The sequence below is a fragment of the Cyprinus carpio genome, chromosome B20, assembly GCF_018340385.1.
Source record: "Cyprinus carpio isolate SPL01 chromosome B20, ASM1834038v1, whole genome shotgun sequence".
Lineage (NCBI taxonomy): Eukaryota > Metazoa > Chordata > Actinopteri > Cypriniformes > Cyprinidae > Cyprinus > Cyprinus carpio.
Genome location: NC_056616.1, coordinates 24,598,006 through 24,618,539, shown reverse-complemented (window position 1 = coordinate 24,618,539; position 20,534 = coordinate 24,598,006). Strand labels below are relative to the sequence as shown.

The following is a 20,534-nucleotide window of genomic DNA, read 5'->3' as shown; positions in this document are numbered from 1 at the left end:
GATTACGGCGTTAAATCTTGAGATTCTGAGTCTATATCTTGCGATTATGACTTTTCCCAGGATTGCGATGTTAAATCTTGTGATTCTGAGTTTATATCTTGTGATTCTGACTTTTCCCAGGATTACGGCGTTAAATCTTGCGATTCTGACTTTTCCCAGGATTACGCCGTTAAATCTTGCAATTCTGACTTTTCCCAGGATTACGGCGTTAAATCTTGCGATTCTGACTTTTCCCAGGATTACGCCGTTAAATCTTGCGATTCTGACTTTTCCCAGGATTACGGTGTTAAATCTTGCGATTCTGAGTTTATATCTTGTGATTCTGACTTTTCCCAGGATTACGCCGTTAAATCTTGCGATTCTGACTTTTCCCAGGATTACGCCGTTAAATCTTGCGATTCTGACTTTTCCCAGGATTACGCCGTTAAATCTTGCGATTCTGACTTTTCCCAGGATTACGGTGTTAAATCTTGCGATTCTGACTTTTCCCAGGATTACGCCGTTAAATCTTGCGATTCTGACTTTTCCCAGGATTACGCCGTTAAAATCTTGCGATTCTGACTTTTCCCAGGATTACGCCGTTAAATCTTGGCGATTCTGACTTTTCCCAGGATTACGCCGTTAAATCTTGCGATTCTGACTTTTCCCAGGATTACGCCGTTAAATCTTGCGATTCTGACTTTTCCCAGGATTACGCCGTTAAATCTTGCAATTCTGACTTTTCCCAGGATTACGCCGTTAAATCTTGCGATTCTGACTTTCCCAGAATTGCGGTGTTAAATCTTGCGATTCTGAGTTTATATCTTGTGATTCTGACTCTTCCCAGGATTACGCCGTTAAATCTTGCAATTCTGACTTTTCCCAGGATTACGGCGTTAAATCTTGCGATTCTGACTTTTCCCAGGATTACGCCGTTAAATCTTGCGATTCTGACTTTCCCAGAATTGCGGCATTAAATCTTGCGATTCTGACTTTTCTCCAAGTTTATATCCAACTATTTTTTTTTTTTTTTTACTTAGAATTTTAATTTTTTTTCTTAGAATTATGAGAAAAGAGTTGTGACTTTGAGAGAAAGTCACAAATACCTTTTTTAATTTTCTTTATCCTGTGGTGGAAACAATCTCCCGTACATGAATGAAGTCCGCCAGTTCTTACTGTCAATGTCATTCTGTCCTTATAATAAATACCAAATATTTAGCAAACGTACAAAAAAGAACACATTCAAATCAGTGAATCTCCTCCTTGAGGTGGTTGTTCAGTAGTGGTCGTTTGAAAAATAGAGCTCCTTTCACTAAACACAAGTTATAATAACATTTCCAGTTTGTACAATGGTAAGAATTTTTTCACAGATGCTGGTTAATGAGGCGTTTGACACTTTACCACGACATCAGTCGCATTTCGCAATTAAAAAAAAAACGTGTGAGTGAAACTCGTTCTCGACAATCGCTCTTCATTTGGCCGTCCTTAGCAAATGCTGTCATGAAGTTCTCACGCCATTGACTGTGCTGTTGCTAGGCACCGAGCCGTTGCCGGGGTTGACGATCTGGTGAAGGGGCGTGTCCTGAACGCGCGAATATTCCCTGACCTCGGTCCTGGCCAGTAGGTGGTGCTGTTCTCCGGGGAGGATGGGCCGCCGCAGAAGCCCCTCCCCCTCAGCGATAGTCTCGGGCAGCGGTTGCTTGGCGGTTTCCGGGAGCAACGGTATGCAAATGATGCAGAGCAGAGTGCAGCAGGTGAGGATCACGTGATGCAAGAAGAAACCCTTCTGATTGTGAAGCTCCATCAGTGGCGCTGTTAGCATACCGAAACCTGCGCTCGCTAGGACCAGACCCACACCTCCACCCCTGTTACAACAAAACCCAGAGACAGCCGTCAAATCATCGGGTAATGATCAGGTTAATACTACTTTAATTATTGGTGTTTGCAAAATCAAGCTTGTAAGTATAAAGACATGAATGAATCCTCAGTAGCACTAAGGTTTCATTTGTTTACATTAGTTGAGGATGAAATATAGTTTGTTAATTTCAACATTTACTAAAATCAGGGATATCATATTTAAACAAAAAAAATAACAATAGAATCTAATTTAAAATATTAACACAAACTGCATTTGTCATTTGTTTAGTTTAACTTGAGGTACTATAATAACTAAAGCTAAAGAAACTAAAAGGAATAAATAAAAAGTAAGTAAATATAGACATATAAAAAAAAACTAACAAAAATGACACAAACGCAAGATTACTAAAAACATAACCAAAATTAAAATATATATATATAAAAAAATGTTAATAATAAAAAATAGCAATAGAAATACTAAAATAACAAACTAAAACTAAAATAAACAAATAAAAATATAGATACAAAAAAAAAATCGAAAACTAATAAAAATGACAAAAACAACATAATCACTAAAACTTTATCTAAAATTAAAATGAAAACTAAACTAGTAAACTATAGCAGTATATTAATGATACTAAAATAACACAGACTAATACATAAGTAAAATCAATGTCTATTATTTAATGGACCTAAAAACAGTTGTATTTTTTTTAACTAATAAATACGTATTACATTAGTTTATTACACTTTCTTTATTAAATTTAGTGATTTAATCAATTTACTGTTGTATTAGTTTAAATGAAATTAAAATTTTAAATTTATGAAAACTTATTTTAATTAGTTTAACCCCTTAACTGTCATCCACAATTTTGAAAATTCATGAGAAAGTGCACTATACAAACTTAAATTATTATAATCCATGAACGCTTTCAAATACAGACCAAAGGTTGGTCTCTTTTTAAAGATGATTAGCAGAGTATTACAAAAGTGAAATGATTTAATAAATTGAAAGTATAACAAATGATTGAAGTTTAAATTTACTGTAAAGAAAATGTACAATTTTATTTTATTTTATATAAAATAAATATTTAAACTTAAACTTGCTATAAAATTAAAGCGAAGTTGTGTTCCAAATTTGAAGTTGATATTAAAAAAATTGAGGTTGTTTAGGCATTTATACAAAAAAAAAAAAAAGCCACCAGGTGCCACCCGAACTCCATTGACTTTTTTTTTTTAATGCATTTCTTTTACAAATCTATCAATTTCTCTCTCAATATTACTCTTTTTGTAAAACTCCTGTTATGATTTGTCATAGACTCTTGGTGCACTCTTGTCATAAATGAATCTATTGCTGTTCCTACATAATTTGTAACTAACAGTAATGGTAAAATATCTATTTAGGAGTCTTAGAGCTTTCCAGTGATATATAGTTTGTCATGATTACGTTAGGATTTAATTGTAATACAGTGAAGTATACGGGACGGTGACAGTTAAGGGGTTAAATTAGTTTCTTACACTAATAAACAAGTGTTGACTAATGGGGGCTCAGTGTGAAGTGTTGTGTAGAGTCTCTGACAGATGGATGGATGGATGGACAGAGATGCTGACCTGATGACCGTCGGCGTGATCTCAGCGCAGTAGAAGATGCTGAGTGTGCTGACAGCATGAGACGAGAACATCCCGATGATGGAGAACGCGTACGAAAAGCGCTGGTTCAGCGAGTCCCGCTCAGCTAGGACAACATAGACAATATATAATCATATATATATATACACTACCGGTTAAAAGTTTGGGATCAGAATGATTTTTTATGTTTTTACAGGAGTTTCTTCTGCTCATCAAGGCTGCATTTATTTGATCAAAAATACAGGAAACATTTCGTCACAAAATGTAACTATATTATTATCTAGCTCTAATCTGATAAATGTAAGATATATATACAATAAAAAGATGATTTTCTTTGAAAATTAGTTTGAAAAGCATTACACATGTAAAACTAAATTGACTTATTTTCTTTCCTCAAAAAAAAGAACATAAAAATCATTACTGACGTCACTAATATTAAGTCATAATTGATAGGTTTGAAAAAAAAATCCTTCTAATGTACATGTAACACTGGTGGGAATAATACACTGAATATAAAATATAAAAATAACATGTATATAAAATATAATATATGATAGCCTGTTTCCAGAATAAATGTTTTAAAAAATAAATAAAAATTCAGTGTTTTTTATAACTTTTATTAAGAATTATGACAAACATAATTTATAATATTATATATCATTTATAACTCAGAATGTTTAAACCGTATTAGTAGAAATTAAAAAGTATTATTGAAATTAACATTATTTAATGCTGGAAAGGCTTTATTGTTCATGATAATTGTAGAAATGTAAGAACAGAAATGCAAAATATTACAATCCAGCATAAGTAATTTTATTCATTAATTTTATTTATTTAAATATATGCATGAATTAATTATAATAATAATATATTAATTAATTAATTATAATAATCTTTATTACTTCATTATATTATATAATCTAATTTATATGCATTTAATCTTTTTTTATTTTAATAATTTTTTTTGTTTGATTAAAATAAATGCATACCTAAAAAAATGTTGGAAAAAAAATAAATGTAAATTAGATAAAATGTAAAGTATTTTTACTAACTATGCATGACAAAAAAACTTTTCTCCTTAATGTATATGTGTCATTTTAAATTACCTATAGTAAATAAATTAATTTAAATTTATAATACTATGTATCATTTATAACCTGAAATATTTCACATGCATTAGTAAAAAAATTAAAAAGTATTATTAAAATTAACAATTTTTAATGCTGGAAAGGCTTTATTGTTCATGATAATTCCATGTTAACTATTGCATTAACTAACAGAAATGTAAAGTGTTACTATCCAGCATAAGTACTTTTTATTTATTAATTGAATTTATTTATTTATTGAAATATATGCATGTATTTATTTTAATCATATTTTATTTATTTATTTATTTTAATCTAATCTGTATGTTTTTAATCTAGTTTTTGTTTGATTAAAATAAATGCATACGTAAAAAAATGATTAAAAAATTAAAAGTAAATTAGATTAAATGTAGTGTTTTTATTATGCATGACAAAAAAACTTTTCTCCTTAATGTATGTGACATTCTAAATTACCTACAATAAATAAATTAATTAAAATTTATAATATTATGTATCATTTATAACCTGAAATATTTCACATGCATTAGTAGAAATTAACATTTAATGCATTATTATCTATTGAAATGTCATGTAAGCTACAGTGCTGCATTAACTATGCATGATTATTGAAATGCATTGTATTATTTGACTTTAGCATTGTCTAGTCTCTTCTGTCACAACAATAAAATATGTAATGCATAATATTTTTGTATTACCTGCATCGTGCCATAGACTGTACTTGCCGATCACTGTTTTGGAGAGAGAAGACAGCCGTTAGTAAAGGCTCAGAGGCGGATACAGAGCCTGTGACATCATGTGCTGTGCTGTACGTACGGTTGAGCAAACCCAGCTGCAGCAGCGACGCCAGAGCCGTGATGATCATGAAGGTGAGCAGTCCTCCTCTCCTGCCGAAGCCAGCCACCACCGGAAACAGCACCATGCAGGAGGCCACGGCGATCGCCGCTAACGCGTAATAGTGCAGGTGAGACGCGCTGCCCTCCAGAACGCTGCGCGCAAAGCAGTGATGGATGCCGTAACCCGTCAACCTGAGTGTCAACAAACGCACAATCATTGTCTCACTCTCCAGAGTCCAAAGAGAGCATTTATAGAGCAGAAAACTGCAGGTGAAATCATCCAGATCAGTGCTGGGGGTCCGTGGACAAGTTTAGAGATAAATAATAAGAAATAAGATTAAGATAAATTGTTAAATAAAACTAAATTGTTCAAATAAAAACATAATTATATAAAAATGTTATTAAAATAAAAATATTTTAATCATAACTAGTTTTAATCCATTTTTTATTGTAATATTTTTATGTATTTATTTTCATCTGATTTATGTTTATTTTAATCTAATTTTATGCATTATTTTTTTAATATGAATCTAATTCGTGTGTATTTATTTTAATAAAATTTTATTTATGTATGCATCCCTTTTAATCAGTTTTTATTTTTTGTATTTAATTTAAATTAATTATCATGTATTTAATTAATCTTTTTCTGTTAATTTATACGCATGTATTTATATATATATATATATATATATATTAATCTAATTTAATCTATACATATACATTTATCTTAAAACATATTTATATTAAAATCTATATATATAAAATCTATTTTCATAAAACTTTTAAATTTACGTAAATTTTTAAAATGAATAAATAAATGCATACAATTCCATTAAAATAAATAAATATAAATTACATTAAAATAAATATATAAATTACATTAAAAATAATTTAACAAATAAAAATGAGCTTAAAATAAGTAAATAATTATTACATCTAACAGAACTGTACTATGAGAAGAAAAAACACAATAATGTAACTTCACAGAAACTATATTCCAAAAAAATATTTTAGATTAGTAGAAACTATTTCGTTATAGAATATATCTTAAGATAGGGGCTCTTTGCATGAAGATGATTACTTGAGGGTCTGCGGTATCTAAGATTGAAAACCCTGATCTAGATGAAAAATTATTTCCTAGATTTGAGCATGTAACACTCAAGAATAAATCCCAGAAAGCATGTCTAAAGTTTAGAAAAGTTCTACTTACCTGTTAAAAGGCACTGATAGATAAAGCCAGTACTAGTGAAATCTAATCTGAAGCAGCACTCACGAGTTGACGCACAGGACGACGGTGTTCTTCCACAGGTTCCTGGTGCCACTCAGCTGCGTCACGCAGAACGTCTTCGGCTTCTGCTGCAGTTCAGTCTCCAGCTCTGCAAAACCACCTTCATCATCATCATCATCATCATCGGGCTGCAGGTAAATCACACTCACAGCTCTGCTCACCTGACAGGATGCCGCTGGAGTCGGTTGCCGTGTCGACGCTGTTGCTATGGGCGATGCGGAACATCTGTTGCTTGGCTCTTTGATAATGCTGAGTGACCAACAACCAGCGCAGAGACTCCGGAAACATCCTGAGCGGAGAAACATTGCTGTTTTTGTCTTGTTTTTAGTACAAACTTCTAACAATTCTTGAATCAAGATACATTTACTTCAGAAGACAGAAGAAAAACAAATACACTGACAACATAGAATTTCTGAAGAAATGAAAAATGAGTGTAAAAAATAAAAACTATAATAAATTAAATAGCTGAAAATTTATGAATTAATTGATAAGATGTTCTTTTTATGAATGTTTTTATTGACCCTCTATTTTATAAACAAAAGATTTTACATAATGCTTGCATATCATAATAAAAGGGACAACAAACTAATAATTAAAAAATGATACAAAAATGAGTGTTTAAATTAACATCCAATTCAATAAAAATATTTTTGTTTATTACAGTTTAATAAAACCATTACAACATTATCCAGAAAAATTTAAATGGAAAACAACTGAATTTGGAAAAACTGATACAGACTTTACAGGGCACTAAAAACTACATTTTTGTTTAACTTTAAATACATTTTCGTCAAATTGTGTGTGTTTCGTGATTTAAAAATATTTAGAAAATTTCCAGAAAAATCCAGACACATTCAAATGGAATAAAAAAGGAATTTGGAATTAAAAATAATAATAATAATAAAACAAATTTTAAAAATGTGATTTTATAGTTAAAACAAAGAAACATATCTGTTAAAGGACTAAAAAAAATAATCTTGAATTCAGTTTTTCTTAATCATAAACTTAATTTCGATACATTCTTGAAAAAAATGACTTATTATCTTACATAATTCTATAAATAAGTAAATGTATGTTGATTTAACAATGTTCAGATGTTTGTACTGGAAACAGGACAGAAATACTGAATATGAAAATAATTTTTTGCAGTGCAGACACAAAAAGACTGGCTTGTAAAGTGATCAATCACAGTTTCCTTGTTTTTATGTGGATTCGAGAGGATTAAATGTGAAATAGATTATAGACTAGAATAATAAATGATTTTTATACAGAAAACACTCAAGTATATAAAGGAAATGTGGTCAAAATATCTGTCCGTACTAAAGTAATAATTATTTCACAGCCATGCTGCAAAAAAAGGCTTATCTTACTTAGTATTCTTGTCTTGTTTCTAGTCAAAATATTTTCAAATTCTTAAATTAAGAGGCATTTACTTGGTAAGCCAAACAACATGAGATATTTAGTAATGTTTCCAGGGGTAAAAAAAAAAAACTAAATTAAGTGCATTTTGCTTAAAACGAGCAAAATTATCTGCCAGTTGGGTAGGTATGAATTTTAAAAAAGAAACAGAATTAAATAAGTAAAAAAGAATTTTACTTACCCCATGCACTGGCAGATCATTTTACTCGTTTTAAGCAAAATGCACTAAATTATTTTAGTTTTATTTATTTTTTTATTTTTTTTTATAATAAGATAAAAAAAAATATAAAATGTATTTCACAGGGCCCTAAAATGTAATTGTTGTTACACTTTTAATAAACTGTTGTTAAATTGTATCTGATTTCAAATAGTTGGACATGATTTTGATTACTAGAATTAAATTAAATTAATTAATTAAATTAAAAAAAAAAAAATTGATTTAATTCATTTCAACAACTTTTAAATAAAATATGATAGCCCAACCAAATACAATAAACAACAAATTTTTTTTTGTTGTTGTTGTTGTTGTTGTTTTGAAAATTTAATGTGATTAAATCATTAAAACCAATTCCAGAAAAAAAATTAAATGAAAAACATGGTATTTTAGAAAAATAAAACTTCTTTCAAAGGGCCCTAAAATTTTAATTGTTGTTCAACTTTTAATGTGCTGTTGTTAAATTGTATATATTTCCTGATTTCAATTGATTAGAATGATTCAATTTAAATAAAATATTAGGGGGTGCCTAAAAAAGTAATTGGCCTTTTTTTTTTGATTGATTGATTAAATTAATTTAACCATTTAAAAAAGAAACAAATAATAAACATTGAGTTTGCTTAAAACAAGAAAAAAAAGTTTTCCCTTCAAATTCAATGCATTTTATACAGTTATATTTTTCTCATTTTAACTCACTTAATAATAATTGTTAAAAAATGTTGTTTTTTTGTTGCTTAGAAACAATATCTTATTTCGTCTGGCTTACCAAGAAAATGCATCTTAATTATATTAATTAAATAATAGATATTTTGACTAGAAACAAGACAAAAATACTAAGTAAATTAGACTTTTTTATATTTTTTATATATATTTTTTTTTTTTTGCAGTGCAGAAAACAAACTGGAATACACTTTTGCATGAGGATATCTAGTTTACTTGCTATAAAATATGAATAGGCCACAAACATGGTAAAATTCACCAAACAAACAAGTATTTCAGCTTGTGACTCACCAAACGTACGGCAGCATGAGCACAAACGGGCGATGATGACTAACTGATTGAGCGTCTCACCAAACGTACGGCAGCATGAGCACAAACGGTGCGATGATGACGATCTGCAGGATCTGCCAATCACGGCACAGCCCCTCAAGACCATCAAACAGCAGATCACCGCCAACGATAAACACCACGCCGACAAACACAACTCAAAAACTCAACGAGACCAAAGTCACAACCCGATCCCTGAGGAAAACACCTCTTTCATTAGCACAACCGAACATAACCATTAAAACCCAATCAAGAAAAAATACAATGATTTTCAGAGAGCTCTAAAATTTTAACTGCTGCTACTTTTAATAAATTGTTGTTAAGGTGTATAAGGCTCCTGATTTCGGTTAATTAAACATTGTTTTTAATAAAACTAGACATGATAACTAAAATTTAATTTAACCATTAAAATTAAATACACAGAATTAAAACGATTTCATAGGGCCCTAAAATTGCAATTGTAACTTAATAAACTGTTGTTAAATCATTTAAGTTTCCTGATTTCAATTAATTAGACATGTTTTTTATTAATAAAAAATGGACCCTAAAAATTTAATTGTTGTTACACTTTTAATAAACTGTTGTTAAATTGTATCTGATTTCAAACAGTTAGACATGTTTTTAATTACTAGAATTTAATTAAACAAATTTAAACTAAATGAATCCACAAAAAAAAATTAAAATCAAAAATTTTGGGGGGGGAAATAAAAAGGATTCCATAAGGCCCCAAAATTGTTATTTATTTAATTTTTTAATAAACTTTTGTTAAATTGTATAGGTTTCCCGATTTCAATTAAGTACAAGTTTATTTATTTTTTTTTTTTGATTGCTAAAATTTAATAATACCACCAAAAAAAAACAAAACAAAAAAAAATAAATATATATAATATAAAAAGAAAAATAAAACTTCTTTCAAAGGTCTCTAAAATTTTAATTGTTGTTCAACTTTTAATAAGATGTTGTTAAATTGTATGGATTTCCTGATTTCAATTAATTCGAATGATTTGATATTAGAGGGGTGCCTAAAAACGTAATTAGCCTTTTTTTTGGATTGCTAAAATTAATTGAAACATTAAAACAGAAACAAATTAGAAACATTAAGTGAGTTTTAAGTTAGTTTTCTTACACCAATGACAGATATTTTTCTCATTTTAACTCACTTAATATTAATACATTTCTCAGAAAGCAAGACTTATAAGTTATTTTACAATTAGGTAAATGCATCATGATTTAATACTGTTTGAAAACCCTATCCATCCTGTATAATAATCTGTTAGATTAGGGTGAGTGGATCCCAAATCTTGTGTTTTCTTATGTATGCCAAAAGCACTAGCTGTTGATGTGTCCGATGTATTTTAAACCATGAGCCAATATTGCACACAAATAAGGTTTTATGATCCTTTCAGTTTTTCAGTTGTTCACAGCGCCACCTTGTGGACTGGAGGATCTGAAGGATCACATGACACTGAAGACTTAAGTAATGATCCTGATCCAAATCAGATTTGATCACAGGAATAAATTACATTTTACAATTTACTCACATAAAAAACAGCGTTTTTAAATAGTAAAAATATTTTAGAATTTTACTGTATTTTTAATCAACTACATGCAGCCTTGGTGAGCAGAAAACATTTAGTTAATCAGTGTCTCTCTCCTTATTCCTCCTCCTCTCAACTCAGACAGAAATGGATCGGCTTCAGAGAGACTCTGACAGTCACACAGTGAATGAAATGAACGGAGTTCAGACCGCAGCGTAACTCTATTCACGTGTGAGCAACTGCTCCAAACCATTCCCAGTGGATCAATTTGTAATCTCATGAGCCGATATTAAACCAAGAAGAGATGCTGATTATTCTTTATATTAAACACAACAGCTTTCTGAGCCAAAACTAATTCTGTCAGAGTGAAGATGCATTTAGAGATACTGCATTTTGATATTTTTAAGAAAGCATATATTTATTGTCCAGCAGGTGAAAATGGTGATGACTGATTTGGCAAACACCAGTAATACAAGGCCGTATTTTATACTTTTATGAAAGTGTTATGGCTGTTTTTCACTCACTGTAAATCATAAAAACATCCAGTATAACTGAAAAGCTTTTGAGAAAACTGAGCACTGTAAACTTCAAATGTCATCTGAGTCTGAGCGAAGCAGAAAGTGGCTCCATTAGAGCAAATTAATGAACTCGGAGGTGTTCTGGCCATTAAACACACACACACACACACACACACACACACACACACACACACACACACACACACACACACACACACACACACAGCCTCTTAGCCTCTGAAAAAGCTACTTAATCAGCATCACTTAATGTCTGCTCATCAGAAAACCGCTTTCTAAAGCACACAGAGAATTAAATAGATCTCATAAATTAAAGCGTGCACTTAAACGAGAGACTGGGCTCGCAGCGACTCTCATGAAAACATGCCACATTTAACCCTAAAATCAAAAGAATATGTATGATATTTTGCATAGAGACAATAAAGCCTATAAAATAAATCCTCCAGATATTTTCTTTTTCTTTGCAGTTCTTATTCTCAATGGTTATTCTAACTGTAGTATTCAATATATGATTTTTTTGTTTGTTATAGATGTAGTATATATATATATATATATATATATATATATATATATATATATATATATATATATATATATATATCATTTAAGCATTTTATTTAATGTAGTATTTTTTTTATTAAAATATGGCCAGTATAACAAATTCTGACTAGAAAAAAAAACTATATATATTCTCTAAAAATGTAAATATAGTAAAAAATTGTTTTTATTTTTTTAATTATTTTTTAAAACTATTTTTTACTATATTTATATTTTAACATTGATATAAGAAATACATCTTTATATTTATATATCTTTTATTTGTATTATTTTTATTTTTATAAAAATCTAGAACTCTAACAAACTTGATATTGATGTTCCCAAAAAGAAGAAACAGTCGAGCGACAGAGAAGGACAGCAGTTTGTAAGTGTTTTTGCCTCGTTTTGTCATTAGACTACTGCGTGATCATCGTTGCTAGGGAAACTTTGCTTATATTCAAAAAAAAAAAAAAAAAAAAAAAAAAAAACCCTGGCTACGTGTTCTGTACTAGACTAACTGAGACTTGTCATAGCACTTGTATACCGTTGTCGCTTTGGATAAAAGCGTCTGCTAGTTCTACTGTTCTCATTTGTAAGTCGCTTTGGATAAAAGCGTCTGCTAAATGATTAAATGTAAATGTAAATGTAAAAACATGTGCGTGTGCGAAAGCGTGTGCATTTCTTCAAGCTAACCATAATTCCCTGTGTCTTTCTTTTGATTTTGTTGATTTGGGGGTGAAATCTGACCCGTACAAGTACATTCTCCTTTCTACTTGATGAAAACAGGAAGAAAAAGTTTGCAAGTCAAATCAAACTGTATGTTTAAACATCTTTCTGTGATCGCAGGACGGACTCATGTATATTCAGACAGACATTTCAATGAAATCAAGAGTCTGCAAAGATCTTAATAACCTCTGCACTGCAGAAAACAGAGGAGGAAAGAGAGTCAGACTCACTCAGGACGTAAAGCGAGAGTCTGATCGCCGCCAGACAGAAGCCTTCGAAGAAGCGCAGCGTGCTGAACATGGCCATATCCACAGAGAAGGCCACAGCCAAACCGAACACCAGCACCGACAGCACAGACACCAGCAGCACGGGGATCCGGCCCAACCTGAGACGCAAAACACTGTCAGAGAAACATCACAACCCCTCAGACACGCCAGTGTGTCTCTGACGTACCAGTCTGCCATCGCCCCCATCAGCAGGTAACCGAAGATAGATCCCACCAGCAGAGAGAACTTAGCGATGTGAACCTTCCACTCGCCGTCACACACCAGCGTCCACTGCAACACAAACAGAGTCACAAGATACACACCTGCAATACACTCTATAGCACTGTCTTTCTCTAAACAAGTCAAACAGGCCCACATATAACTAACTTTAACTAGTTTCTTACCAGATGTGACCCTCTCTGTGAAATCCAGGCTAAAGCCTCAAAAATCTAATTATGAGATAACAAGCATCAAAGTTTATCAGTCAGTAATAAGAATATCAGTGTTACATTTTCACACAATGTTCTTTACCTTATTAAGGATGATTTTATATAGAAAACAGTAAGTCACTAAAAAAAATGACTTTTTAGCTGGGTTTTTACAGACAGGGTCACAAATATGATGTAACCTGTTAAAAATACTAAAAAAAAGAAAAAACTTTAGTGATATTGTTTTTGTGTCAGTTAAGCACATTATTCCTTACTAATTATCATCACAAGACAAATCAAAATTGCAATAGGTAAAAAAACAAATGCATTTATTGAAATATTGAAAATATTTATACATGATGGTAGTATTTTTTTATATGTATTTTGTGTGGATTTAAATGTTTGTATTAGAATTTTTTTATTGTAATACAGTAAAAGCAGTTTGTGAAATACAGTTGAGAGTAACAGGAAATAGAACAAAATACAGTAATATTTCACCCTAAAAAAATTATATATATATATAATATATATATATATTATATAATATATATATAATATATATATATATATATATATATATATCTAAAGAGATTTTCATTTTGTGATATTTTCATGTCTCTTAAACACACTTCTTACCACTTATTATCATTAAAAATTATTTTTATTACAGCAATGTGTAAAAATAAATGCATTCTTTTTAACTATATAATACTTATACATGATAATATGTGTTATATATATATATATATATATATATATATATATATATATATATATATGCTCATTTAAATTATTGTATTGGAGTATTTTACTGTAATACAGTAAAACCAATTTGTGAAATAGTGAATTTTAATAATATTTTTATGTCAGTGAAGCCGATTTCTTACCACTGTTTATCATAAAAATCTATTTTTATTACTTTAATGTGTAAATAAATGCACTTATTGTCATACTTTAAGTTGTGCTGATTTAATATCTTGTATTAGAGAATTTTATTGTAATACAGTAACAGCAATTAGTGAATTACACTTGGAAATAAAAAGAATTAGAATTTAGAGTATGTCATCTTTAAAAACTAAAGTATAAAGATGTTACATCTTTTATACTATTTTCATGTCGCTTAAGCACATTTCTTACCACTATTTATCATAACAAAATACATTTTTACTACTAAAATGTACAAAAAAAAACACATATATAAAAACAATATACAAAACAATAAGATTAACAACATTCTTATATAGAATATTATATTAAAATATAAAAAAAAAAATGTTATGAATTGCAATGGATCAGGATTAGAATTAAACTAAAAGAATCCAGGTGCATCACAATAATAAACTTTTGGTGGTGAAATGTAAACAAATACCATGAAAATAATGTCACAATGCAATAAATAGGTTTTATTTTCTTAATGCAAAATATAATTAATTTATTTTCAGATGGAAAAAGAAAAAGAAAGCCCAAGTTTAAACACTAAGTATACAAGCACAAGAGAAACAGGGCCTAAAATACAAAATGCCTTCAACAAAACTCTTGCATGCCGAGTTTACAGTGACCAGTAAACGTGACTAAAGCTAGAAGTGAACAGATATCTTCTCACATCCTCAGAATGCTTCATTAGCATTTGTTTGCGCGGCCGGCAGTATGAATGAAGCTCTTTAACACACTCAGTGAAGACACTAGGCTATCGGTGTGAGAAAGGTCACACACACACACAGCAGGTCAGCAGGACATCAGGCGTCCGGCTATTCAACCAAAGACTCTAAGAAAAACATCCAGTCAGGAACACAGAGCTTTACATAATAACCAATAAAAAAATAATTATTCAGGAAAAAATCTTCTTCTTTATTACTGCAAAACATGAAAGAAGCTTCCATCCACAGCATTAAAGGAAAAAAATAAAATCAAAAATTTATAATATTACAATTCAGGCTTTTTTCCCCCTCAGAATTCTGAAAAAAGTCACAATTGGAAGAAAAAAGTCAGAAGTGTAAGATGTTAACTTGCCATTTTCAGATATAAACTCTCAAGTTTATGAGTTTATATCATAAATATGAGTTATATATATCATTTATATCTCGTAATTCTGAGTTTATATCACATTTCTGAGTTTATATCGTAAATTCTGAGTTTATATCGTAAATTCTGAGTTTATATCGTAAATTCTGAGTTTATATCACATTTTTGAGTTTATATCGTAAAATCTGAGTTTATATCACATTTCTGAGTTTATATCGTAAATTCTGAGTTTATATCACATTTTTGAGTTTATATCATAAATTCTGAGTTTATATCACAATTCTGAGTTTATATCGTAAATTCTGAGTTTATATCAAATTTCTGAGTTTATATCGTAAATTCTGAGTTTATATCACAATTCTGAGTTTATATCACAATTCTAAGTTTATATCGTACATTCTGAGTTTATATCATAAATTCTGAGTTTATATCACATTTCTGAGTTTATATCACATTTCTGAGTTTATATCGTAAATTCTGAGTTTATATCACTATTCTGAGTTTATATCGTAAATTCTGAGTTTATATCACAATTCTGAGTTTATATCAAATTTCTGAGTTTATATCGTCAATTCTGAGTTTATATCACAATTCTGAGTTTATATCGTAAATTCTGAGTTTATATCACATTTTTGAGTTTATATCGTAAATTCTGAGTTTATATCGTAAATTCTGAGTTTATATCACATTTTTGAGTTTATATCGTAAATTCTGAGTTTATATCGTAAATTCTGAGTTTATATCACATTTTTGAGTTTATATCATAAATTCTGAGTTTACATCACAATTCTGAGTTTATATCGTAAATTCTGAGTTTATATCAAATTTCTGAGTTTATATCACAATTCTAAGTTTATATCGTAAATTCTGAGTTTATATCACAATTCTGAGTTTATATTACATTTCTGAATTTATATCGTAAATTCTGAGTTTATATCACATTTCTGAGTTTATATCGTAAATTCTGAGTTTATATCACTATTCTGAGTTTATATCACAATTCTGAGTTTATATCGTAAATTCTGAGTTTATATCACAATTCTGAATTTATATCACAATTCCGAGTTTATATCACAATTCTGAGTTTATATCACAATTCTGAGTTTATATCACAATTCCGAGTTTATATCACAATTCTGAGTTCATATCACAATTCCGAGTTTATATCACAATTCTGAGTTTATATCACATTTCTGAGTTTATATCGTAAATTCTGAGTTTATATCAAATTTCTGAGTTTATATCACAATTCTAAGTTTATATCGTAAATTCTGAGTTTATATCACAATTCTGAGTTTATATTACATTTCTGAATTTATATCGTAAATTCTATATCATCTCACATTTCTGAGTTTATATCGTAAATTCTGAGTTTATATCACTATTCTGAGTTTATATCACAATTCTGAGTTTATATCGTAAATTCTGAGTTTATATCACAATTCTGAATTTATATCACAATTCCGAGTTTATATCACAATTCTGAGTTTATATCACAATTCCGAGTTTATATCACAATTCTGAGTTTATATCACATTTCTGAGTTTATATCGTAAATTCTGAGTTTATATTACATTTCTGAATTTATATCGTAAATTCTGAGTTTATATCAAATTTCTGAGTTTATATCGTAAATTCTGAGTTTATATCACAATTCTGAGTTTATATCAAATTTCTGAGTTTATATCGTAAATTCTGAGTTTATATTACATTTCTGAGTTTATATCGTAAATTCTGAGTTTATATCAAATTTCTGAGTTTATATCGTAAATTCTGAGTTTATATCACAATTCTGAGTTTATATCAATAATTCTGAGTTTATATCAAATTTCTGAGTTTATATCGTAAATTCTGAGTTTATATTACATTTCTAGATTTATATCGTAAATTCTGAGTTTATATTACATTTCTGAATTTATATCGTAAATTCTGAGTTTATATCACAATTCTGAGTTTATATTACATTTCTGAGTTTATATCTTGCAATTCTGAGTTTATATTGCAATTCTGGTTTACAAAGCAATTCTGAGTTTATTTAGCAATCTGACATTATCTCACAATTCTGAGTTTATATTTCATAATTCTGATTTTATATTTCATAATTCTGAGTTTATATTTCACAGTTCTCATTTATATCACAATTCTGAGTTTATATTGCAATTCTGAGTTTACAAAGCAATTTATGCAGTTCTGAGTTTATATCTCACAATTATTAAATGTTTCTCAAGTCTGAATTGTGAGATAAAAACTCACAATTACCATTTTTATCCCATGGCGGAAACAGGCTTCCATATGAAGTAGCCAACTTCTGTGCAAACTGAAATGTGCATTGAGCTCATTGAGATTCACATGCAGTGTTCATAGATGTTTATTTGGAGTTTCACAGAATGACTGTGACTTTTAAACTGTATTTGCAATCTGACATACTGTTTTTTCAGTCTTTAAGAGGAAGCAGCTGACATTAGTTGTCGGGCCTCAGCGTTATCTCTCTATACGTTGGGGTGAGCATTTAAACAGTTATCTGCACCAGTCTGAAGGGTGTGACACTGAATAATCAGTCTGATATGCATACTGTAGGTGAAGTGATATGCTCACAAACCCGTTGACACCGCTAGTTAAATACCTCATTTACATAACCATCAGTGATCAATGCAACCTTTCAGTTCCTTGATCAAACACCCTATTGAGTTGAACCTTGCTAATTAAATGTAAATCTGCAAAGTGCATCAAATATTCAGCTGATTTCATGCTAAACGTTTACAGATTCAACGTGCATCTTCAGTGCATGTTCGGTAAGGCCTAAAATGAATGACTTTATGTGATTTCATCTTATTTCTCATCAGGAGGAGATGGTTTTCTAGTAAACACATCATGCAGTATGCATCCATCAGTCATTTTAGATCCTTTATTTTCCCTGTGCATTGCATAGGTTTCTCTGTAAAAGGAACTGAAGGAATAGTGTGCCCACAAAATTTAAATTTTGCCGTTTTTTATCAGTCTGTCATTGGAAACTGTATTGAGTACTGAGGTCTATCACTCCAGACCAACAAGGTGCATGTTAAATATGTCCAATCAGCATTTGCAATGTATTGCATGAGGGTGAGTAAATACGACCGCTTCAGTATTTTTAGGTGAACTAATCCTTTAAATGGTAGCTTTCCATCCGCCTGAGGGAATCCTTTCCAAGAGCAAGGATTGACTTAGAATTATGATTTAGTATGTTATTATGTCATAATTTCAACCTTTTACCTATTATGTATTTGTATGTCAGAATTATGACATTTCATTCGGCTTCCATATGAAATTCAGTTGTGTGATAAACAGACCTACATTTTTCGCTCAACCGCCCCAGTCCCCATCCCCAGATAGCACACACACATCTGCAAGATGTCTGTCAAAGATCTGTAAAGCATCTGCTGTGTACAAACGTCTGACAGATGTCTTTCAGATGTCAGTTTTACAATCATAAACATCTTCAAGACAAATATTTGATATCAGATAGGAAACGTCCAATAGACGTCCAATATTGCAGATGAGCATCTTGCAAATGTAAATGCAGACGTCAAATAGATGTCTCCTTGATGTATGCGTGCTATCAGGGTCCACTGCTATTGTACAGAAAAGAGCAGTGCAAGTATTCGGTTAAACATATTTTTCGCATTCCGGGGGTGAAAAGAAAATCGTGCGCGTTTGGAAGGACGCGGGGGCGAGTAAATACGACCGATTCTGACCGATGACGGAATTTTCATTTTAATGTGAACTATTCCTTTAAATGGTAGCTTTCCATCCGCCGGAGGGAATCCTTTCCAAGGGCATCCATCAGAGCATCTTACCTTGGTGACCACATTCTGCTGCAGTCCCGACTGCAGCTCGAACCGCCACTCCAAGCACATGCACGCCGTTACGTTGATGCCCTCGGCGTCGGCAGCGGCGTCGTTCCCGGTCGCGATCAGATCGAAAATCTCCCGAACCGAACTCGTGCTGTTCTGATCAGGACGGACGCACTTTCTCTCCGGTTGACCGAGCAGAAAGTGGTCCGAGAACTGGCTGAAGGAGATGAGGAAAGCCGGGATCCACGTTAGAGCCACCAAGCGCCGCTGATACCTCCCAAACCCGCCGAGGAACGGCAGAACCACGGTGTCCACCTGCGAGAGCCGCTTGTGCGGCTCAGACTGCGACACACTGCCGTTCTCCGCCGGTGATGGGTTGAGCCCATCCAGCTGAACCGCATCCATAGCGCGTCGGGTCTTTGTCTCAAAATCACACTCACACACGCTGAGGTTCGGTGTAAATCCGGTCTGAACGGAACCCACTCTGAATCCGAGCTATGATAATCCAGCGGGCGCGATGATGCGCAAGGGGCCCCATAAGGTCTTTGTCGAACCTGGTGGTCACAACGCCATCGCCGCGCTGCACGATGCCCAGATTTGCGCGTCTGTGCCCGGTGGTCTCCAACAGGTCCGCAGGTAACGCAGCTGGCGCACAGGTGTGGCCCGCGTATCCATGCTTGAATCCCGCTGTTCTCACATCAGGGATGCTGCTGAGCCGATCCCACCCAGCGGCCGCGCACTAGCTCACAAATAACCCCTAAGTAGCGAAGGCTTGGTCCCTCAGCGCGCCGTTTGCACCGGCGATCGCGCACCGCACGCATCCAAACGCAAGCTCCGCCCCGTTCGCATGATCTGTCCTCCGGTGTGTGTGATTGGACGAGCGCAACAAAGAGCCTTTGTGTGGCATCTGCCCCCCATGAGCTCAGAGCAAAAACACTTCAGTGGCCTTCTTCTGTATTTATTGGTATTTTTACATATTCCGTTATTGTTAGTGTTGTCTGCATGCACCAAGGGTCTAACGCAATTTCAATTCTCTGTATGTGCTGTACATGTGGCAGAATGAAAATGAAGGAGACTTTGACTTCGACAAATGTGACCCTGCAGCACAAAAGCAGTCATAAGTAGCACAGGTATATTTGTAGCAATAGACAACAATAGCCTACATTGTATGGGTCAAAATTATCAATTTTTCTTTTATGCCAAATATTATTAGGATATTAAGTAAAGATCATGTTCCATGAAGATATTTAGAAAATTTTCTAAAATATATCAAAACTTA

General features: G+C 31.7%; 1 protein-coding gene across 1 annotated transcript; it reads right to left on the bottom strand.

Moving 5' to 3' along the window:
* Positions 1–997: 997 nt before the first annotated feature.
* Positions 998–20,100, bottom strand: LOC109065754 (solute carrier family 22 member 23). Its single transcript, XM_042746505.1, has 10 exons — positions 19,259–20,100; positions 13,163–13,266; positions 12,904–13,094; positions 9,397–9,529; positions 6,854–6,981; positions 6,678–6,780; positions 5,385–5,596; positions 5,267–5,299; positions 3,448–3,571; positions 998–1,844 (listed from the first exon to the last, which is right to left on the bottom strand). The coding sequence occupies exons 1-10, from the start codon at positions 19,658–19,660 to the stop codon at positions 1,478–1,480; spliced, it is 1,797 nt and encodes a 598-aa protein (XP_042602439.1). The 5' UTR covers positions 19,661–20,100; the 3' UTR covers positions 998–1,477.
* Positions 20,101–20,534: the final 434 nt, after the last annotated feature.